This window comes from Bombus vosnesenskii, unplaced genomic scaffold (genome assembly GCF_011952255.1).
Source record: "Bombus vosnesenskii isolate JDL3184/JDL3185 unplaced genomic scaffold, Bvos_JDL3184-5_v1.1 scf7180000013272, whole genome shotgun sequence".
In the NCBI taxonomy this organism is placed as follows: Eukaryota; Metazoa; Arthropoda; class Insecta; order Hymenoptera; family Apidae; genus Bombus; species Bombus vosnesenskii.
This window is the reverse complement of record NW_022882930.1, coordinates 1573863-1599507: the sequence shown is the minus strand read 5'-3', so window position 1 is coordinate 1599507 and position 25645 is coordinate 1573863. Positions and strand designations below refer to the sequence as shown.

At 34.7% G+C, this 25645-nt stretch overlaps 1 protein-coding gene across 9 annotated transcripts in view; it reads left to right on the top strand.

The window, feature by feature from the left end:
* The window catches only part of LOC117231243 (collagen alpha-1(XVIII) chain), a 344917-nt gene that overhangs the window by 79265 nt on the left and 240007 nt on the right, over positions 1-25645 (top strand). For all 9 annotated transcript variants that reach the window (XM_033489490.1, XM_033489491.1, XM_033489489.1 and 6 more), the window contains exon 4: positions 669-944. In XM_033489490.1, the coding sequence (XP_033345381.1) occupies positions 669-944 (276 nt within the window). The remainder of the gene's footprint in view (positions 1-668; positions 945-25645) is intronic.

Genomic DNA, 25645 nt, shown 5'->3' with positions numbered 1-25645 from the left:
AAATATTTCCATTTAAAATTTTTCTATTTTAGTTAAAAATGTTAATGAACGATCACACTGTCGTATCTTCATTCCTATAACAATAATAATATATTTCAAACAGTGGATGGCGAGCGCAAAACTTAAAAGATTTCTGATAAGACAGGGTTCGCAGTCTCACTCGTCTGCTTTCATCGCATTACGTTTCATAAAACTGTGAAATGAAACACAAACGATTCGGGTCTGAATATGAAAGAAATCGGAAAATAGGCAAAAATTTCCAAGTACAATCGGTCGATTTAGAAGGAACCGACTGCGGTGGCGCGATAGACTTTTAAGTCGACGCTCCTTGTCGGTGTATGGAGGGCATTTCCTCATGTTTCTCAATATCTTTGAGGCCGTTGTTGTAGCTTGCCGGGTCTTCAAGTTTCTTTGAGATCTTTCACGTTTCCTGCGGCACCGTTTCCACGGGTAATACCGCTTCTACGTGTTCCGCAGCGAAAGCAGCTCTCCGTTGCTTTCGACGTTTCGAAAGAGAGTACGATCCCCATGAGAATCGATAGCGACGGGTTGAGACCGCGCGAAAACGCTTCGACTTTCGAATCTCTTGGCATTTTCTCCCGATTCAAACCGATCTAAAGGAAATTTTATTATCTTTAATATTAAATATAAAATTCTCTCTTTTATAGGATGGTCCAGGAACAAACCAGAATGTCTCACTGGTCTACACCAATTCTGATTTGCATTCGCATTCGGAAGAGGTGGCGAAATTCACGGTGCCGAAGTTGACAAAGAAATGGTCGAAGATCGTAATCAGAGTATCGACGACTGATGTCACCTTATATCTAAACTGTCACGAAATGGCCAAGCAACGAGTAACGAGGATTCCTCTGGAGTTGATGTTCGACACAGCCAGCACGTTGTACATCGCTCAAGCTGGGCCTCATATTCAGGAAAAATACGATGTAAGTACATAAAGGATTTTATCATCTAGTATTGCTGTTGAAATTGATGTAGTCATTGGAACGGCGCTGAACTAGGTTGGATCTGTTTTGATTTTCGATAACGAAACTGTAATTTCTGGTTACTGGTTTATGACCGAATCGAGTAAATTGGACCGGCATCGATTAAACCGACTATAAATTTTACTTTCCTAGAAACTAAACAAGTTCGAGATTCATTGTGATATCTATTGTAAAAAAGTGACATATGTCATTAACAACCTACATAACGATATTCAAAAATAACAATTTCAAAATTAAAATATCGTAGGATATTTTTAGAAAATTTTCAATTGTAAATCAATCTGTGATACCTTGATTCAGAGACATTAATTTTAAAACACAAATTTCATAAATATCAGCGTGTCGATTATTTTTATTTATTTATCGTTATGCACGAGCAATCTTCTTAAAATTGAAACGTTACGAACGAGAAAACAGATTCAACTTTGCTTTTTCAACTATCCTGCGTATCACGTCTCACTACGAAATAGTTCGTTTGAGAGGTATTTCCTGAAAATAGCAACTTTATTAAAGGAAACGTGTTCAAAGAAGCATGTAGCTTCCCCTTTTAGTTTGTGAAAAGACGAAAATGATCGGTTGAAGCGTTCAGAGTCGTTCCGTTCTTAAGTAAGTATTAAAACTTGTCTCTCGGGTCTCGTCGAGTCAAACAGAGTTGCCAACGATTACGGATTAACCTCGAAACGCAATGGTCACAGAACCGTGAGTAGAAAATCTCTCGATATATAGTTATGTATATAGTTAGGGTCATATTTCGGAGTAAAAATTTAATATCAAGTTAGTCGAACAAAAAGTTCGACGAAGTAGAAAAAGGGAAACAATCTTATTGAAATAATGTCGTGTCGTGGAAAAGAAAAAGACTTAGGGAAAGGTGGAAATTGGAAAACGCAGTATCGAAATCCTGTATACTATCTCTTTAAAGGATTCGCCACAGTCGTTATTTTTTCAAAGAGCTTTCATGGTATATTAGAATTGACTTGGTTCTTTAAACTACTTAACTAAAGGTACTTTTCGTAAAACTCTTTGAAAATTATAGAACGTTGCAAAATCTTTCCGTAAGCTTTTCGAAATTCAGCGGATTGTACTATTCCTGATAATCGTAGAATAAATTATAATCACACGACTCGATTAAATGTTAAGTGCGTGGAATAATCACTATAGTTACTCTGGTAAAATTTCACGCAATAGAAGTATTCAGCGATTATCGCCACGAACAATAACTTAAGCACATTTATTACAATTTCGCTTGGCAATCGGATATAGTTATTTGTAATTTTAAGACCGTACCGTTCGGTACATCGATTTTCTGGTTGCCATTTCAAGTCGTCGCTTAACAATAATTAGCTTCCATACCGATGCACTCCGATTTTCCGTATGCCGTGTACGCGCCCCATAACGATAGCGTGCAGAGACAATGATTTACTTTGGTTCTTTGTTAATTAGCCACTGACGATAATTGTTGCAATCTGGCGCGTTGCAACATTTCGTTATAATTATATAGCAACGCACTACTCGGCGAAGGGAAATTATACCGTTACGATTAATACGCTCCGATTTATCGGCAAAATTACTACCGTTCGTTTTTCTATTTTTCATAATTTTTCTTTTTATTTTTCGAATTTCAATTCTTCTCAATATGAAATATTATACCGACGGTGTTTCTCTCGTGTTAACTCATTTTTATCAACATTTCTAGTATCTTTGTATAATTTTTATTTCGAAGAGATTCAACTGGAAATATACGACGGAACAAACGTATGTATATATATATGTAATTCATATTAGTAATACATTAATAAACTTGCATAAATATTCACAAATAGCTACTATCATTTTCAAATGCATACATATATAGAATCATACGTTGTTTCGTACTTAAAGTTGAAATTGCCGAATGAAAGAATACCTTTTAATGTAACAATTTATGAAGTTATATAAAATGTGAAACAGAATGCATTAGATTAAATTTCAGAAAAGATTTCAGAGAACACCGATTATAATTCTAAACTACGGACGCATCGTATTGATGTTTTATTTATAGAAATTTTTTCTCATTGTCTTTCGGTATTGGCGATTTAGCTTTGATCCAGGTTTCCTCAATTATGAAGCACTCTGTATGTAGAACGGTCGAGTATCAGTCAAAAGCGATTAATCTACGGTATTCTCATTGCAAGAATAAAAATACTCTGGACATTTCACCGCGAAGTATGATGAAAATACCATTAACTGGCTATAAAAATTATTACGGTGGTAAAGGGAGAAAAAATACGGCGTATAAAGCGAAATAATGAGATGGGAAAAGAATAATGCGAAACAAAAGCGAGATCACCGGTGAATATTCCAAAATATCGTTAATAACGATATTCTCGTATCAGATAAATATTTCTCACGATTTGCTCGCAATTATCGTTGTGCTCTCCTGTTGTCAACAGTATTTCGGCATTAATCTGGACAAAGTGAACAAAAGGAATTATCGACCTTTGTGAAATCTGCTTGTTATATCGTTTTTAATCCTGTTTTCGACGAGTAGATATTAATGAAATAAATATAATTGTAATAAATAATAAATAGTAAATAAATAGAAGTAACATAGGTATCGTAATAAGAAAATCGAAATCTATTGAACTAACTATGGTATATTTCAAATAGAGACTGCTTGCTTTGTTTAAAATTTGTTTTAAGAGACTTCACTAATTAGACCTATAACATTTCCATTGTTACGATGCTGTCAATTTTACACAATACGTAAAGCAAACAGCTGTCAAGCATGGTATTTTCGAAGCTAGAAGTAGCGGTTTTTGTTGAAAATGTATTATACATACGAGAATCGTTCAGAAAGTAATATCCGTTTTGAAATAACAACGATACAAATGCATCTTGAAAAGTTTTCTTTATTGGTAATTTTAGTACATATACTAAGTTATATTTCAATACAACCACCAGCCCTATTTGAACACTTATCGTAACGTTATACGAGCTTTTTGTACGTCTTTGTCATATGCTTCCGCCGTCAGTTCACATAACCATCGTCTTACTCAATTCTTTAAATCGTCGTTTCTTGTGAAGCATTATCGACTGAAAAACTCTTTAAGTTTTTGCAAAAAAAAAAAGGCAATGAATATCATTTGCAATGAAATCGCAAATACGTCCTTGAGCCCTTTTGTAATGAGAGACGAGCAGCCTGAATGCTTACGATAACGTACAGTTTCTTTGTTCTTATTAAATCCCGCATTCACAGACTTACTAATAATTCATCCGTAACTCTATTACCGTTAACTGCTGTAAATCGGTGGTGAATTTCTTTTGGAAGAATTTTTACAGACAATATTTGAAATATTTAAACACAAAGTTTTGCATAACTTACGCCAATACACGAATAAAGCTAGATAACCTTTTGTAAGTCGAGATTCCATCGTTTTATATGGCTTCTGTACTTTCTGAACGACCCACGTAGATCAGCAATAGCTCAGATTGAATTAGTGAAATCGAATACATTTTGATTAAGTTTAGCCGGTTGATGGAATAAAATATTTCAGTCTCTTCTAAACTGATCGATAAAATATTAAAGGTTATTTGATTATCCAAGTGAAAGAATGAACACTTTATATATTTTACGTTTTTACATATTTCACTATGTTTCCAAATATGGTATTGATCAAATACTCAAATTTAGTCATGTTCAATGAATAGTTCATGCTACTATGGCGGTTCGTAATATTAAAAATTAACTTTAATTACAATTTCATCCGAAAAATGAAATTATTATTATGAAATTATTATGAAATTATTATAGAACGTTGTCGTTTTTAGATAAATATCTAAACCTCGAATAAGATTAATGGTGGGATGATATATATTTGACCAATAAAAATCGTTATAGAGTTTCGTGTTTAGAGAAACGTTGAGCGCACGAGACACCGTTAAAATCGTCATTAAATATCTAAATGAAATCGGAATGGACGCGAGCTGAGGTTCGTCGTGCGACGATAAATAAATAAAACTGTCGAGGGAATCGGGTCAACGCGACAGCTAAACTGGAAGAATAGTAATTGCTATCGAACGAATATTAACGCGATCTGCTTGCTTGGTTTTTTACGTTTTTTTTAACGCGCCGTGCTTCTACATTCCATGCTTTTTCGAACTGCTTTTTAATCACTGCCAGCATTACGAAGACGTAGGTATAATTTTAATTCTATTTATAAAGCGTCGGATATAAACAAATTTGTTTTATTTTTAAAGTAAATTATAGGTGATAAAGTAAATTATAGCTACTGTTTAGACGGACGAATATTATGTTTTAAATAACTGGCTTGCTTATTAGTTCAAGCTTATTAAAAATTTTATACTACAGATTTTTGAAGATATTAAAAACTAAAAAAGTAAATTATAGGTGATTAAGCTTCTGTTTAGACGGACGAATATTATGTTTCAAATAACTGGCTTGTTTATTAGTTCAAGTTTATTGAAAATTTCATACTACAGATTCTTGAAGATATTAAAAATTTCATAATATAACTTATTACTGTTTTTGCGCAGTCGTATAAATTGCTTTCAAAAAAAAGTTACGGAAAAATAGTCAGAGATAAGCTAGGTTCAAAACAATTTTATGATATGAATTTATGAAATCCCAGTAAGCTTTAAATATAGCATATTCTTCGCTTATTTTCTGTCTAAAATACATACATATTTATACATATTACGTACATATACATATATACATATTATTACAATCTTAATAACGTCTCAGATTTATGATTTAATGATTTTACCAATAAACGAAATGAAAATTTGTTTCCACATTGGCTCCACTTGTTTCAATTAACAAGAGATAAAATCTGTCTTGTTGATTAGTAAATACCAATAAAACTAATAAAAGACAGAATTATTTGTTTTATCGATATTTGATCAGTTAAAAAGGACCTCTCGTTATTTGCAGATACATGTTCTAGCAATCGAAATGTTATTTCGCATCGTCGATCATACACCCGTTTCAAATATTGAAAAACGTCGAATCGAAATTAATTTTGAATCGTCGAATGTTTCTATTTTACGAGCACGCAGCTTGCGTGAATAGTCTTTATTCAGAAAAAAAAAAAAAAAAAAAAACGAAGACACTCGTTTGGACCGATTAAATCGGCTATTTAATTCAATAGATGTGGTTTATGCGGAATTCTGACCTGCTTGAGTTAGACAGAATTTGATTGACAATTTATTTTCCAAGCCGCTGATTCCGCATTGTTTCAAAGGGTGAGAACAGAAAAATGGAATTCCACTTCATAGAAAGCCGAACAGCGTTTCCGAGCAATCGGGAATATCTTTTATTAATGGAATTATATCGTTCAATTGGAGAAAATTGGAGTTTGAGGACATTTCATATTCTTCGGTGTGACCGATTAAATTTTTACTTTCGTATTTTCTTCTTCTGTTGATCGGAGTCATTTAAGCTCGTTCGTGAGAAAGAGTTACATGACGTTACACGCAGAAGTTTACATTGCATTGTATGATCATATGATTATATCGCATTGATTTATAATTATATGATGATTACATGTATATGATCACTAATTTATCTAATATCAGTTTTGACATAAAAAGTAAGATATTGAATCGAGAAGCAACAACTTTTTTAAATGCACGCGCTAGTTTCGAGTGTATTAACTACGTCATATCAAAATTTTTCGTTTTCATAGAATAGACAAAAGCACCAAAAGTTTAATTACTCTTTAGCGACTTGTAAAATAATTCAATATCTCATAAAGTTCCTATTTCATTGTCGGAAACTCATTGAGAATGCAATAATTCGCGTTAATGGCACTTTAGTCTGGCATATACGTATGATAACTCACAGAATGAATTACAAAAGTTAGGACACCTGTAAAAATCTATTATGAATATATTATGCGCGTTATATGAATTATTTTGAAATTTCCTTACCATTGTAAAGGAAATCGACTGTCGTGATTTTATTGGTCAATAGGTCTATAGGCATATTTATCGAAAAGCAATCGTTTTTTCCAAAAAGCTTTTTCCATATAAAACCACATGCACGTACACCTACGTCTCGTCGAATGATTCCATTCGTTGGATGGCGTGGTTCCTGAGGGACGTTCTTATCGAGTGTTCACTGCTATTTCCATCTGACAGTCCCCTTTCACCATGCTTCCTATACCTGGCCTTCTCATACTCTTCTAGAATAACGATACCTGAAGAAGTTTTCTCTTTCTGAATTCCTTCTTCATTCTGCCTCTACCGTAAGGTATCGTATTGTATTCTTTTTCACGTTTCGTCCGCTCGAAGCTAATCCCTCGCAAATTGCCTGGATGCTTCACAAGGCGGCACTTTCAAAAGCAGATACCTATCATCGACGTGAGAATATCGAAAATTTATGAGGGAAACTCGGTTATTAGTTGATAAAACGTTTATACGAGGTTCGGTGGATTTATCGAGACGAATTTAATAGATCGAGACGAAGGGTGGAAAATGCTGTTAAATTGCTTGGCTTTCGCTGTGTCTCAGGGCAAAGACTTCAACGAACCAGGGTAAATCTATGCTTTCGACATTAGAATTTCATAAACTCTGGTTCGATTATGAATTGACTGGGAATTATTTATAGTACAGAATTTGCTCGCAGCAGTTTCGAACCACGCTTTCGCAATTTGTTTGCCGAAATAAATGATCGAACTAGGCTCGGAGTTCGGTAGCTTGACTTAAGCCAATTCCATGAAATGTTTTCCTTCAACGTTTAATGAAATCTCTGTCCAAGTGAATATTACGACAAAGATTGATAAAGATATCGGGATCCCTCGAATTCCCGAAAATCTCGAAATTAATATGAATTCAATTTACGAAGAAATATATTTCGGTTAATTATGGTAATATTTACGATACACACAAGTATGATGTGAGATTTACTATTTCCAGAATTTATCACAGAACAGCGAGAAAAGTAGTCGTATTCTAGAATTGTGAACTACATGGCTCATGTTTGGTTTCTGAAGTATGCTGACAAACGAATACAACAAAAGCAATTAGTTTCTATTTTTATTTGTATGATATTTCGAAAATATACATTCTCAGTCAAAAATCTTGGTACATGGTTTGTTTCTGATAAAACGTCAGTACTGGTCTACCAACGTAGGTTATCAGTGTAAAATCGTACGCATTCTATAGTATATACATTAGCACAATATACCCCTAGAAACTTTCTTTGTCGTATACAGTATCGAGTTGAATGATGTTCCTTCGTATCTTTCAACGACTATTTCATTTTGTCCGAGTTCTACATACGCGTGTACGGAATTAAACTGAAATACTCTAAAAATCGCAGAAACTTTCAGCATGACCTGATATTTCGTTCAAAAGCAGTCGACAGATCACAAATGTGCTAAGAAACTGTTTAAAAAGAACAGAATGTCCATTTATAGTCTGTTCGGTAAAGCTGTAATTTTTCAACTTTGCAACGATAAAGAAAGACGATGCTCTGTCGCGTGACAGAAACGGGGCATTCGTCGAATCTCTCGATTTTCGATAGGAATATACATAATCCTTTCTTCAGACACACGATATACGTTATCGAATAACGCATGTCGGGATACAAGAACGGTGTGGGACGATTTAAAAATCGAACGCGGAAAGTTCGACGCAACAAAAGAAGGTGAATCGAGGTGGAAGATCTGACCCGTGAACAATTCGTCGTTTATCTACGTGTGTCGTCGAGCTGTGCTCGTTCTCTCGCCTTTCTGTCTCGCGCGATTACTTTTCTTCCGAAGTAATGCCTCTTGAATTCTTTTATATTTTGCTATCTTCTTTCTTTTCTCGTTGTCTCAAACGAAGTAAGTTTGCCGGAGCCAGTATGAATTCATCGGAATGATTCGGCTACGAATCGGATGCAGCTGGCTTGTTTTAACTCGATCAATCAAAGCCAAGTGAACCATTCGGTTCGGAAGCTACTTTATAAAGCTTTTCAACGCTTCTAGTTTCGGAGATGTAGTAAGGAGAAGACGAGGAGAATGATCTGCTTGGAATTAACGAAGTTTCAACAATATTGGAAATATAAACTGAAAATATAAATTTTAAGTATATACAAATATGTATAAGCATAGGTGAGGTTATATACATAAATTGTAAATGTATAAAAATTTTGATATAAAATATTAACAATTGTGAATTCACAGTTTGTAGAACTTTATTGGAAGATCGAGGATAGGTTTTGCATTTTCTGAAAGCTATTTATCGACAAAGTTAATATTCGCGTCGAAAATTGCAAGTTTCTCGAAGGGGAATGGACTTATCTTGAATCTTTTCAAGAAGAAAGTGACCTCATAACTTTGCCACAGAGTTTACAATAAATTACCTGGAATAATTATACTTTGTTACCTTCACCTGGAAAAAATCTTTTCCAAACCTTCCGAAACTCCTTAAACAATAGTTTTGTTTTGCGTCCCAATTTCGAGTCACGTAGTTCTTTGAGGTCAAAGCAACCTACGATCAATTAATGTACCGTTTGATCGAATCGTTCTGCCAGAAAATTAAATTTGCTTTCAGCGCGTGTAGCGCCGTTCCGATATCATGCCGCTTATTTTTTGACCTAAAAATACAAGAAACAGTGTTCCAAGGGTTTGTTAACTGTTCATACATCTCCAACTCAGAAACCTCGTAAGCGTATTATACCTATCGTTTCTATTTCCCTTTTTCCAGAATTCGATCGATCTCCAGTACTCTTCGCTTTTGCTTCAGGTTGAATGCCAGTTTCTTCCTTCTTATTTGTACGTTCTCAGAAGAAGAGTGTAGCGTTTTGCTTTTCAAGAAATTAGGTATGTCTCACGTCTTCGCCTACATATTTCTAATTCTGCAGTGACGTTCCGTGGCTTCACTGCACGCTTTAATCATTCCGAGATGCACTTTGTTTAAACTTACTCAAATTTAGGCAAGAGGATAAAGTGAGAATAAATAGGTAATTTTTTTAAGAGGCATATATATATGTATAGTTCCATTTTGGGTCTCAGTATCGACAGAAGAAATATGATAATGCAAAATTAAAATTTTACGATAATATCTATATAGTATAATATAGTATAATATTTATAAAAAGATAGTGGAAAATTCCATTCGTTTTACGTATCGAATGAACTTTATTACGAACTAGAAAAGTATTATTCTTTGATGGTACTTAGCTACATACTCGCACTATGAAGCACTAACAAGTTCTACGGAATTTTCGACGTCCCAGCAACTTCTATCCACCTATTACAAGCAAAAGTGGGAGAAGGTATCGAAATTAGAAATCTCTCAAAGTTGCTAAATATTTCAACAAAATTAGATTAGGATCAGAATCTCTTTCAGTTCGATGCTCTTTATTCGGCGCATTAATAAACTTTCAATTATAAAACCATCCAGATTATTTTCAAGACCTGGTAAACGTTGAATGTGTATATGCATGTAAAACGCTTTATAGAATCCCGTGTTATATTTGGACAGCGACTTGCAGGATCAAGCTTCCGGAAAAATCAGCGAGCGTAAAGAAGAGACCGCGGACGCATCGCGTGTAATTATTTCGCGGCGAAAGCTGCAACGGTCTTTAATTTACGATCGAATCTACATAAAAGGGTCGTAAGTTACGTAAGAACGTGGCTGGTACACCGCTTTTGCTCGCATTTTACATCGGTGCGGTTACGTTTACAGCGGCATTATAATACCTTCGTGTAAGTTTCATCGTGTTTCAAAGATAATGTAGCATTCAGCCTTTCCGGATGCGTACAATCTAATCCGTATTTTGCATTACTTATTAATGCCACTCTTTTAAGCGGTAAATGTAAAATAACTCATAGCCTGATACTTTGCGAGGTATTACGTCGTTGTTTCGAATGTACGTGTAAATAACTATCTGGCGAACTGCATATTGTATTGCCATATTTTTTTTAAATTATACACATCATTGTTCATAAGGGCAGGGTATTGCAAAATTAGTCCCTGTCACATTGCGTTTGACTTTCAGTTGATATTATTCGGTCGTAGATAATCTACGTATAAAAATCAAAATCAAGCGATTCGATTTCGACTGTTCTACATACATTTTCGTTCTATTGCAGAATATATATGACAGTAATAATAATAAAAAAGAAAATTATTGTTTTGACCTTTTTATCTGTAATTTTATCAAAAGCATTTTACTAAAAATAAGTGTTTGTATATTTTCTAGTAATATATATATAGATATTGAGCTTGGAATAAATATTAGATGAACGTCATTTTATAAGATCGATAGGTTACTTCTGGTTTGAAGTGATTTATAAGGGATTGATCAAATTAAACTAATAATGTAGAGATTCCAAAGTTGCAGCAGCTTTAGATTTGGAAAAACAGATATTAAAAAATGGTATTTATTTACGTGAATATTTAAAGCTTTAGATATGCATTGTTGCGTTGCAGTGAAAAAGGTTTATGATTTTAGTTTAACGATAAAATGCAGGTTTGAGATATTAACTCCGAAAAATATTAATATGAATTGTTACAATCCAGTAAATATCGTTTAACGATTTCCGTTTTAATTGAAATATAAAAATTTACTACGCTATTACATTTTCAGCCCTTATTTACTTTGAAACAATTTTTATCGATGTTTGTTATTCGGTTCCCTGAAAAGTTATAGATTTTTATTTGAAAAGGTGGACATGTAACGGACGATGGACGTGATCATGGAAAAAGTTTGTAAGAAATTAATTGCATAGTATTAAAATGGTGTTGCCGCTAGTAAATGTGTCAGCATGAATTATTCAGGGGCCACTAATTGCAAAAAAATGTGGTGCCGCGCAATTTGCAGTTCTCCATCAATGAAAGCAGTAACATTGTTCCGTAAAATGTGCAGTTACAAAAACGAAGTTAATTTTCTATGGTACAAGAACACGATATAGACGTTGAATTGTATACTTTCAACCAAAAACTTTACTTTATTCACATTGAAATGATACTCGATTAAATAGTAAAAGCGTATTATTCCTTCTTCTGAAATGATTTAATTGGATGACAAAACACAATTTTGATTATCATATATGAATTGTTAATGAAATTGTTTTCATGTCCCGTGTCGTCTACGCGTTCAGGTAAAACATTAATTTATCTAACTAATTAAGTGGAAACATATCGATTATGTCGAATTCTGAATTGGCAGATGTAAAGAAAGAAAAATAGGAATAAAAAATAAACAAAAACAAAATATATCAAAAAAGAAGAAATACAAGTAAGTATACGATCTATGCTGAAACTTTCTATTTTCGTTTCCTCATTTCCCTGATGTCAGCCTAATACCCGAAGTCTAAAATCAGCTGGGCGATCTTCGTGGCGAATCTTTGGCGAAAAAATCTCTAGATTCCTTGGAAGGACTTGCGCGTAAGGGTAGCCAGGCTTGGTTCGCAGCCACGAAGGTGTATCTGTATTATTCTTTAGGATCGTAAGGATATATAACCACGAAGAAGGGAATGAACAACGGGATGGGGGAGTATAACGAGGACGGAGTGGATGCGCATGGTGTGGCGGAGCATAAGCCAGAATGTGAAATGCGCCATCAGCATCAGGGAGGACGTACGGCGGGATAAAAGCGTAGACCGACGACTACTTTCACGTCTTTCTCCCTTTTTCCTTAAGAAGAGGCACACGATACTCGAAGCAACGGTGTTCTTTCGCAAGGAAACCAAAAACGAGCTTCTTCTATGCGAAATTAACGGGGTCAGAGACGCCCTTCGTTCCGCCCCATATTCTTGGACCTCCTTCTTCATCGTTTCTTTGCGCCTGTGTTGGTAAGGATTTCCTTCCAAAAATCTCCTAGTATCCTTTGCTTTCGCGATATTCTGCTTTTTTCCCCGCGTCATCTGCTGATCCAGTTGGATGGCTTTTGGTATTGCTCGTGAAAATCACGAAGATTATTCTCATAAGGAAATGGAATAGGTACGCCGTGCAAAATTTCGAAAATTTAATGTAATAAAGCTGTATATGATTTGGTTCGATCTCAGTAATTCAGAAGGGAGTTTTTGTTTTATATGGTCATTTTTCTACAATTCCTTCTCTTAATTAATTATTCATTGTACCAACTATTGTGATAGGCTATTAGCAACCCATTGTTATCAATTGAAATTATAGGTAGCTCGAGTAGTTTTCAGATTTCACAAGTGAAGATTTAATTTGACAGAAGTGGAACGTTTCCTGCTGTATGAATAAGCTCATATAAGACTCATATCATAAATATAGAATATATTTTGACGTATTAACATATTACTAATAGCGTATGCCGATCATTCACCTGGATGAAGTCGATCGTGAATGGTAAAGAGATCGATTAATTCTAGATATTAGCATGTTACGTTCTTAGCCTACGAGCATTACGATTTCTTTCTTTCTCCGGATTGTTCTCCGTATCTGCGTTTCTTTAATGAGCGTCGTTACAACCGTGGAACAGGCGTCGGGACCTAGAGATTGCTTCGTTATATGAAATTAGCCATTTAGAGGCAGCCTTCCCGCGCAGGTACACGCCTTCTTCATCGTTCCATAGCCAGCAGAACGAATTTCTTTTTATTACCCGTAGTGAGAAAAGAGAGAATTCACGTGCATATAAAGTCTTTTCATTCATAGCGCTAATTATCAAAATTCACTATTCGATCTTGTACAATGTTATAATCGAAACGTCTGAAAATGAAAGCATTTCGCTATAATCAAACAGATTATGAATTTTATAAATTCACATTGTAAATTATACTCCTATAAATCAATGATCCAAATTCGTTTCTAAACACAGTTAATCCGTTAAAAACTAACGTTCTAGTAATTACTAAGAAATTATCCAGGAAATGTTATTAATAGTCTCAGAAAAATAAAGCGATAATACAACACCAATGTTGCAAACATAAAACCACCGAAGTAATAACAATCGTTTCATGAAAATTTTGGAAATCGAATAGAAGTAACCAATATAATGAATCGATATAATTGCTTTCGATTCCCTTTGTCGATTAAAAGCTCAAGCGATATTCGCGTTTAGTAGCGTTCGTTTCTCTAATGAGAGTCGTTACGAGGAAGATGGGCGCGACATGTCGCCGAGGCTGATTACTCAATTAAAATTAATCATTTAAACGCGCGTCGTCTTTTTCATACACGCCGCATTACCTTTTAATCGCCTACTTTTTGATATCGTTTTGGGATGTTCCGTAACCGTCAGACATTTCGCGAAATAAATTTAGCTGGACGTAATTGTTTCGCACTCGACGCGCGCGGTTTGAAAATGTGCTCCAAGCAACATTTTAATTCGTTTCTGTTGTATCGGCTGGAAAGCGTTTCGCGATTTCGGGTTAAAACGCCGTTTGTTAGTAGTCCGCGTCGAATGAGATCGGCGATGAATTAAATGCTGATGGCGTCGACTTTTATAATCATTATTTTCATTCGCGTTAATTGCGCTTTCGCGTATGAGCACGCGTTTCTTGCGCATTAATATGCGGCACAGAACGTGCGACACTCGCTAATTTATTGGTTTATTGTAGTACAGTTTTCATGGGGCATTTTAAGGGAAAAATTGGAAAGTGAAAACCTAATCGAAGATAGGATAATTATTTTTATCGCGAAGGATTTTGATATATTTGTGAAAAAGTGAATCTAATGAAGGGTGGCCTGAAAATTTAATTAAATGGAATTTTAATCGAGGACGTAATATCGGAAGAAAATTAATATCGGAAAAATAGATTCGATTGGTTATAATCGTCCATTGTGGTAAAGAAAAATGGTTGACAGTTATGCACTTTCGTGACATTTATATGACATAGGTTTATAGTTTTATATGTAGAGAATCGAAAAAGACGGTAGAGCGGCAGTATTTTTTCATCGTGATATTGTCTAAGTGCCAAAATTATAGATTATTACCGTAATTAATTAGAAATCTATCTAAAAGGATCAAATATACGTATAACCATTTCTCGCAAAGCATGCGAAATAACGAACCGACAAACTCAAACAATAGGAATATCAACTTAAATCGAATTGCACGACAGTCGGATAGAAAGCAAGTGTTTCGCTTCGACGTGATCGCCACGCTTCCGTTGCAAATCGAGACGAGCTTGGTCTCGAAACATCCAATCAAAATCAAGGTGGAACGCGCCATGAAGTTCGAGGAATCTCAAAGCAGAGAAAGAGAACGAACACAAGAGAGATAGATAGAGAGAGAAAATCCAGTGATTTCCAAGAGCTACGTTATCCTTATGTCGGCGTATCGGAATACGGCCCTGGTACATCGGTGTCTAGGCGTGGAGATTACTCTGCTGCATGAAATTAGCCGTTTAGGAGTAACTTCGTTCCACCCCTCGTGGAAACTTGCCTGCAGACGGAAATACCGACGCTGCACGACGCTTCCTAGAAATGATCATTGTAATTTTCCCTCCCTTCTGAAAGCGCTGTTCTCCTTCCTTTTCTCTCGTCGTCGAATTCCTGTTTATCTTTTTTCCCCCTTTGTAAGCTTACCCTCGACCACTTCTCTGTTCGTTCGTGCCGAACACTTGCTAACGTTTTACCTTGTCGTTTTTGATACCTTAACACACATGGATTTCCACCTTTTGTTAAGATTCTCTTTTTCTGCATTATTGCTTGCTTTTTCCCTTCTATTTTAAATCTAGTACGTTATTAAATAAGTTAATTTTTATGAAATTTATCTTTAACCTAGTATAATATAAAGTTGTTTAGATTTGGATACATATCTAATTTTGGATATAGATGGGTCCATTAATTAATATTAATACACAAATGACAGTACCGACTGTCGTATGAAATATGTATGTTATTCAGACGATGTATGACACGCATCAGAAATAGATATTTTATACAATTCCCACCTCGGTAAATCAATTTCGAACAAACAATCCAGCTTTCTAGATCGTGGAGCTAAATTAATTCGAATTTGGATGCGCTATGCAAATCATCTGTGTATTAAACACAGAAAATCTAATACTGCTTGAAACGTGTCATGCCACGTGAAATCCACCAACGACCAAAAATCATGAAATCATTTAACTGTCAACTGGTTTAACATTTGTCCTAATAAATATTCGCTGGCCTGAACTTGCTATTTCACGAACGTTCTATCCTCAATTGTAATTCTCCTTCCTCTAACAAAAGTTTCTTTCTTTATTTTACCTGTTTTACCTATTTTACCTATTTTACCTATTTTCATTAATAAAAAGGCTGCGAATATTCGTGCAATAATATTTTATAAGTTCGATCAAAGAAATCAAATCTACTCAGAGATTTATTTCACCCCCTAAATATAGTGGTGACTTCTATACATTTTGTATTTTCTGCATCTTTAAAATCTCCATAAAAAGGTAGATATCCAGTGTTTTTTAATTACTAGCCTTTGATTTCTCAAAACCTAAATTAACTATTCTAAAGAGGGAATCTGGCTCTTGTTTCCCTGGTATTTACCAAGTAAACTGGACCAACAAGAGAGAAAGGAAAATGGTGGTTTGGAGGAGGATGAAACGCGAGATCGTCAAATCCTACGTTCCTCTATTTTCCTATTCGACAGACTCATTTAAATATTAATACAGGCGAATTATTTTTTGTTGTACCATAACTCACTGCCTTATTCTTTCTGTTTGTTCCTTTATATTTCTTTCCTTAGTTCAATTATTTTGTTGTACGTTCCCCCTTTTCTCTTTTTTGCGCGTCACCTAGTTTTCTTAACTTCAATTTCAGCTTAATTTCAACGTGCCCTATATTTTTGAAACTCTATTATCGCCGTATCTCTGTTACCAGCGATTTTTCTGTTTCGTTTTCTTTTAGCTTTCAATTTGATCTGCCGTCACGGTTTTTGTATTTTATTACGTTATTTTTTTCGTTTATCTTCATCCTGCGTTCCTATTCTTTACAATCGTTCATTTTTCTAACAATTTCCCCTATTCCTCTCTGTGTTTGCCGTGCTTATTTGGTTTTAATATATTGTGGTCGATACTATTCTACCATATTTCTTCGCTTCGTGCTGTATATCATATTCGTAGTTTTGTGTTTTCTCTTTTGCTTCTCCTATTTGCTTTGTTTCCTCTATTTTTCTATACTTTCTCGCTTATCTTTTCTAATTCTCGTTCCTGTCTTTTGATGTTTTATATTTTAATTCCACGCCATTCTCTGTCTAAAGATGTTTGTAATTACTTATTTCTTGTATTTCCCCATTTTACTTAAAGAATGTTATGTAAAGGGAATTTTATTCCTGACTCGGGATTTTATATACGTTGACTCACAGAAATATTTGCTCACTCATCAAACAGATATCATTTCAACATATAACAAAATACAAATATTTTGTTTGAAAACGACAAATGTTTGTTATTATACATCCATTATTATCGTAAAGAAAAATAGTTTTTCTTTTACAAATCGTATCTTGGAGTAAAGGGGTGAAATTGGCTAGACCAATCTAACCAAGTTTCGTTCGTATACTTACATAAAAGATACCTATCGTAATATTTTATCGATTATTTTTATTTATCTCTTATTTTTTATCAACTAATACATTTATGGATTAATTTAGATTTTTAATTTTCAATTTATCAATCAATGAATATCATGATAAATATTAAAGCTTCCAATACCGTCAAACGACCCAAATACTACACGCCTAATTTAATCTCCGAGAATTTTCAAAGCGTTGCCCGAAACTTGTAGCACGTGCAATTAAATTTCACTTACGAACGGTATTATCGTCATGGAAACACATCATTCCAGTCTACTTCATTAGTACTCGACTTCATCCATCACCGCTCATTAGTTTTCATAGCGGATAGCTTTCTGTCACTGGTTTTCATCATTTTTCTTGGAAATTTCCTACTTCCGGTCATTACGTAACCGACGCATTGCGCTTCGGCTGATTTTTACCGCAATCGATACCCCCGTAACCGCCAGACACTTAATTAAGTCCCTCAAAGGATGCTCGCTCCGTCGTAGAAATAAAATAAATTCGCGACTTCGCTCTCTGTATTTCGATTCGATTTCGACCATCCTGTTCTCCATCGTTTCGTCGGCCAATCTCGAGCAAAAGCGACGACGGTCGTCGCGTTGTTCTGTCGGGCGAGCAGTAAATTGATTATCGATTCCGAATAAATTCCGTCAGCCTCGGGTCGTTCCTCGATCACGCCGCGTCCTCTTAGCTGAATCGTCGCAACGCGATGCCTCTCGAGGACCCTTCCTGCACTTCCACCGGAAACACCGCTCTTTTCCCTTTATTTAAAGACTCGAGACGGGATTACGTGACGACCGGGTGGGTCGAGTGCACTCGATTAGAACGCGTTACTCGGTCGAGCAATTATTCCGACCGGTCATGCTGCTTGCACCAACTAGATATAGATATACGGTTCGTTCTCTCGGTTTAAGTTAATTCCTCATTTAGATATTTTAAACAAGGGTTGTTGTTTACTTGAATGCTGATTTCAACGATGTAAAACGCGATTCTGGTGTCTCCTGGTTTGAAATTGTTTCACCAGGATTTTTGTATAAATGTTTCAGTAACAAGGTTTACATAAAAGATCAACTCGGTTGGTTTGCTGGTTGGTTGGCGGCAATGGTTTCCCTTCTTTTGAGAGTTTAATGTGAAAAGCCGATTAGACGAAACTGACCAGTATTACAAAGCTGATGGGTCGTCAATTATTTTTCAGATATTAAGCCTTTTAAAAAACAAACGAAGAATAAGGTATAGAAGGTCTAATGAATAATTTGAGGCAATTTTTATTATTTTCAGATGCAATTTAAGTTCTTGCTGTACGTTCACTCTGTACGCCTTGGATTTAAGTCAACGCGTATCTATCTATAGCTTCCTAAATTGCAAAACTTTACTTCGCAAACTTTACAGGAAATAACTTTTATAAGGATTTATGTAAAGTTCTGTAATATACAAACATGATATAGAATAAAAATTATAGAATATAGGGAGGTATGGATCTGAAAAGAGTATTTTAAAGATCTGCCTATTTGAGATAGAAATACATATTCACGAAATTATCCAATTCTTTTAACTATACGTAACGTGATCTTCGTTTCTTTACTACATTTATCTCGCGTCTTAAAATCATTAGTAGCAACGATACGCTTGATGCGCCATTCGACGAAATCGTGACGGGTGAGGATTTTAATTAAAGTAGGCTAAATCTAAGATCCAACGGGCTGTGAAACAATTAAAGTTGCTCACAGAAGTAAAGGGAAAAAAGGAAGAACCGGTACCCGGGTTGAAACTGGTGGGAGGCGATCTCGTTCGATGAGTACGAGGAGCTCAAAGATAAATTTCATCGGCCGCGCTGACATTTGAGTTTCGAGCACCACCGTAAACAGAAAACTTTTCTCTCTCCGGTTCGAAAGAACGAAAGTTCCCGGAAAATCTTGGGGGGACGTGGTAAACCGGAAACGATGCGAAAGTAATTAGCTGGGTATTTACGAATTTAACACCATGCTCTCCGTTCCGTGGAGAAACGAAGAGGAATCGAAGGAAAGAACAAGACGAAGAGAAAAAAGAAGTCGTAAGACGTTTTCTTTTTACGTTCCGCGGCTGCTATCGTGCTGCAACTTGAACAGTTAATTAAAGAAACGAAAATAAAAGGAAATATTTCGATTAAATGATCAGTCGAAACCCCTTTCAACTCTGTTCGTTCGTACCGATCCTATCTGGTCTGGAACATTTTAAAGTGATTATTAGAATTTTCGGACTATTGATATACTGCTTCGTACGAATGTAAAAAAAGAGATACTTAGGATACATTATTTCTTATAAAATCGATCGATATTCTCGTATAATACTTGGAAAAGGGTTGAACGTGGAATTTACAAATTTTGTTATTTTCGTAAAGATTCGGCGAACTATCGTGCAAAGAATTGGAATTTAATAACGCGAGTGAAATTTGTCGATCAATTGTTTGATAAACTTTTATCAAATCCTGTTTTGTATTGTAAAACACTGAAATTTCATTTCGATTAACTTTGTAGCTACAATTTGTTTTCGATATTTGTTAAAGAATTTATCAAATCTTGTTACAATTGATAAAACTTGTTTTTACACAATGGCATTCTTTTCGTTTAAGGTGGAACACAGACGAATTAAAATTGAAAAATACCAAGCAAACGCAATAATCCTAATGCTACAGCGAGCTACGGGGATACATCGTGATTGCGTGCAAGCGTGGTAGACGGTGTTCCACATCGATCAATTTTCATTTTCGTTATTTCGTTTCATTAATCTGCGTTAGTGACCAACATTTTGTCATCGGTTTCTCTTTCACTGCTGTCGGGATAGGCGAATGATCAAAGTGGCAAAAGTAACACAGGAAACAGGACAATCCTGCGCCAACATCAATTATAAATTTGCTTATACGGTTAAATAGATCTTCGGATAATAAGTTTACAGTAATTCTATTGCAATTCACAGATTTATAAACCATCGAGCTTCGAATAGAACTGGAAACCTTATTTTATGGAAACTAACAAGTTTTCACTTGCAATATATCGTTTGTTTTATTTTTTTGTGAAAATATCCATCTCTTAGCAATCATAGTTTTACATTTCGTTTTACATTCATTTTTATTTTTTTAGTAAAGTTGTTTAATTTTTATTAATTAAACTCGCAATATTCAATAAATTCTGATCTACGTTTCTATTTTTTTTTTTTTTTATTACGAAAGTGTTTACAGCGGAGGTTGGTTTGAAACGTTCAAGCATGGCATTCATTAGAGAAAATTATTTTTAAATTCGAATTCTGAAATTCCAGCAGGTACGTGATGACAGAAACAATTGCCTCTCCAAACAATCATCGTCATTCTACTAGTTTACCAACGTGTTGAATTCTACGTCGGAATTTCAATTAACAAGGTTAATCGAAATAGAAGTGGGTCACTTGAACCTAAAATTCGCTAAATAATTGAAATTTCCAAGGTAAACGCGGTTCATGGCATCTTCATCAAAGTAAAACCCTCGTACACTATTGCCAAACATTCCCTTTGAAGAAACATTACATAAACGATTATGTAACGTTCTCTGCGAATAATCAGTTTGCTTGTGGATTAACTGAATAAATTCATTTGATAAATATATATGACAAAAATAAAGTTTACAGAAAATGATGACAAATACTTATCTAAATTTGTCTTGATTATTAATGCGTTAATTATCAATTGCATGAGATATGACAGTACCATTTGATAATTGCATATACATATAATTTATACACGAAATAGCACAAAATATTCAAACGAAATTCATTTTCGTTTCTGTCATCCTGAAATTTTATTGAAATTCAGAAATTCAGGAATTAATTAATTTGCTAAAAGTGTGTACAAGACGAGGACCAATCAAGATACCACTGATTGATACTGATTATCGAAATCCTGTATATATATAGTATGCCATCTCATCAGTGTTGTTAATTGGTGGATTGATAATTCCTTGACATTTCGATATATTATTACTGTTTCGATATAATCAACGTGATTATCCTATATTTGATGTTTGGTCAGTAGATGTAATTTACGCGTCGATATTTGATCAGTGTCATTTATTCTAATTCCGTTTTTCGGGTTTAAATGACATTAACGTTTACCATTAGAACATCGTTTCACCGTTGATTGCATGTAGATTAAAATGTTAATAAATTTCATCATCTGAAACACCACTTCTTTGTTGCAGTCGTTTAATTCTTCTAAAGAACTATGCCTTAACAGATGTTAAGAGTGCATACACATAATGCATCGAACAAAATCGTAAATAAAACATCTGGATATATCTAAAGCAGAAAACATACTTTATCTATTTTACATTACGTTTATACATTACATAAATTACACCTCTAGAAGATCAAAATAACGGCTACTTGAATTATTTCTTTCAAATGAAAAATATACTTTTGTACATACTAATTCTTTAGGTTTCAGAAAATAAAAATAAAAAAAAATACCTGAAATTGTAAAATTTCGAATAATTCCAACTTCCTAAACGAAATTCTACTGCCGGAAAAGTTAATAGCTAATTGATGTTCTGTACGATATTAAAAAATAGTAGAAAATGAACTTACAATAATAACACCAGTAAATCACATCCGTAGAAAACGTCAGAATCCAGAGTATGCATCAGTCGCGGGGTTAAACGTATTCATTTATTCTATCTATAAACGGAACAATCGACATCTCGCTACTTAACATTCAACTAATTTTCCGTCGTATTCCAATCGTACGATCAATTCTGTTTGCAACAAAATCGACAGAACTCCCCCGAGCACATACATGGAATTTAACACAGTTACACATACAGTATTCGAGCAGAGCACATACAGTATTCGGAACTTGAACGTCATAAGACACAACCTTTCCAGCTTGTTCCTGTGGTAGTTGATATGCACAGCAAATGTTTATATTTAACGATAGTCGCAGCAGATGAGGGAGCATCGATCTCTGGCCGCGTTTGTCGTTGCGTATTCGCAAGCAATCAAGCTAGTCTGTCGAAAATGCAAACCGACGGCCGTAGGAATTCGCGTTCCGCTACGTAGATTGGCCGCGTCCGCAATCGACGACTGATTAAAATGCGATCGACGCGGCTCTCGATTAGCATAAACAAATCCTTCCCCTCTCTCTTCTCCACCTCGTTTCTTTCTTTTTTTTTCTTTTTTCTTCTTTCTTTTCTTCTTTTTTTGTAACTTCGTCCGTCGTTGTTCTTTTTTTTTGTTTCGTCTGTTTTCATCGCGACGCCATTTGCACGTCCGCCATTCGACGCGGTGTAATTGACGGTCGCGTATTTGCCGCGGGTAAACAACCGGCGACAATTAGCTAGCTGATGAAATTAATTTATTAAAGCGACCGTACACTCGCGTCACCCTCGCCATGATTTATCGCAACGTTTATAGAGGATAACGCGAAAGAAGCATTACCTTTTCGTTTTGTCGCTATTTTTTTCTTTTTACATTATACATACAACGTATACGTAAAAGTTTCCTGCGATAAATGTTGAAATACTTTCGTGAACCACTGTATGTCTATCCTGTTCCCGTTTCATAAATTTGTCAGTCCTTAAATAGTATCGTCAGCTTATAGTTGACTATAATAAGCTATGTTGGATTACTAAAATGTAAAATATTTCATTCATATTTTGTATTTTACATTCTTCATGATAGAGATTAGTAATAAAATCAAATTTAACTAAATATCCGAAATTAAATAATATAACCCTAAATTATTATGCTTTCTAATGGTTCAATGATAGATAGTAGTTAAGAGCGATAAAACTTCTTGTATTACACACCGTGCCATGTACTGTTTTATTTCCACTTCTCGTCTTTTGTTATTATGGTTTGCTCAATTCGTTATTTTGCTTCTTCCCCTAGCTTTGTCTGTCTGTATCTTCCTTTTTGGTTGCGTTTCGTTACGTCGTTTTGCAGTATCAATTTTGTCAAACCGCTGGGGGCGATTGAATCGAGAGCGACGTCCGTCGCGTTTCACCGCGAGTGATTCGATTAACGAGCCGCGAAGAATCGTCCATTTTCCCCACAGTTCTTGCATCGTAGAAAAGTGAGCTTCTGACGAAAAGTCAGGCTGAAGTATGGGCTCGATGAGGCCATGATTGGAAAAAGTTAACGAGGTTTGCTCCTTTGAGAGGGTAATTTTTGGTTCCTGAAGTAAATTGTAGGAAGGAATTGTGGAACTTTCTTTGTGCATTCAGCAATGATAAATTATGAATTGTTACTCATAATTATATTATTTGATCTACTTCGTAATCACAATTTATCCAGGTATGCTACAATTTTTTTGTAATGATTTTTCAATAAATCTCTCTGTAGTTTCTCTGTTTAGAATCTAAATTTAATGATTTTTGTATCGTTGTTAGAGATATATCTGGTATATCTTCAGACACAGAAGAAACTTTTATCCAGCAATATCGAAGTACACAACTACGATTAGTATTATCAGACAATCGTAAGATTACATAGTCCAGTATCCGGAAGTTATTGTTTCATTGACCATACCGGATCACATACTTTCTACTTACCAATGATTCTCTCCAATAATCTTGTTTTCTTTTAACTCGATTTTCTATTTCGCAAGCAAGTCAGCTTCCGCTAACAAGTTACACGGTATCCGGTCGTGGTTTATTGGACAATAAACGTTTGGACACATAAATGAAATGCGATGGCGCGACGCGGCAAGTTATTAAGGAAACGTGCGGTTGGTAGCGCACAAAAGCGGCTTTATTTCGCTTTTCGGAGTGACGTTCTACATTCAGGACAATATCTACTATATAAATACATACTTTTCAAAATGTCATTAGGATTTAGTAGAAACGTTTCTTTTTTTACATTTTTATCTTGTTTGATTTCTCTGGAGGCCATTAGGATCCTAACCTCTTACGTTTCACTTTGATCTGATGTAATATGATTTCATTAAACTACTTTTTATAAATGTTCTTCCCGATGGAATACGTAAGAATTATTTATACATTTTTCTTTAAATATCTAATTTCTTTTAGTTTACATTTTTTATTTATAATCACACATCACGAATATAAAATTATTATACGTAGAAAATACTTTGATCGAAGCATTTGAAAATCCATTTGAATCTCCAAAAATAAACTTCCGTAAATCCCTAAAATTTCTATGGAAAATTACGAATTACCCGTTTTGACCACTCTAGAAATTCTGATATATTTCTCGAAATATTCTTTCGAATGATACACTGAAATAAGCAGAATCATAGAATATCTTAAATCGATTATATTTATCAGTTTTTACAATCAAACATAAGACACTACTGGTGGCTTGGAATATTGCGTTTGCAAGATTTAAGTCGTAGGTTAACAAGAGAATTTGTACACTGCTGCGGTGTAAGCGTATGGGTACACACACTTACCTACGTTTCTTACAACCAGCAATCTAGCGAGCAAAATAACGTTGCAAAATAACTGGTCACCTTTCATACACCGTATACTGGTCGTACATGCGCTGCAGTATAGAATTTCCAAGAAGTAGCGGCAACGATTCGTGTGTCTGCTCGGGGTTAAACTCGTGGAGTTTGCGACTTCGGGTCGGTGAAACGGATTTTTCACGTTTCGAGTGAACCACGGGGTTAAAAGGTTTAGGATGGAAAAATGTACAACGGACAGTATCGTTATATTAAGGCGAAAAATTGATTTAAAGGTTTAAGGATAAAATTAGCGCTTTTCAGTTTTATATCTTTCAGTTCAATCTATCGATAATTTATATCGTAGATTTTAGAAATACAAAAAATAGTTAAACATTGAAATGGCGAAATAATTATAAATAATTATAATAATAACTGTAAATTATAAATAGTGGCGAAATTCGTTCAGAATATTTATGTTAAATTTTGATGTTACTGGTTCATGTTAAACAAAGTATTGGTGAAAATCAGAATGAGGAAGATTTCCAAAACAATATAATTGGCAAATATAATTTACAAGAGGTTGATTCAACCTACATTTAGCGAGCTTAACATTGAAATTTTTTAATTGTCCGATAATAATTCACAAAATATGTTTCAATTAGAATTATTTTCCATTTCAACGAGATTTACCATTGGGAAACGCTAGATATACGAGAAAAAGTCGTCATCGAATGAGATGATAACTGATTTCCGATT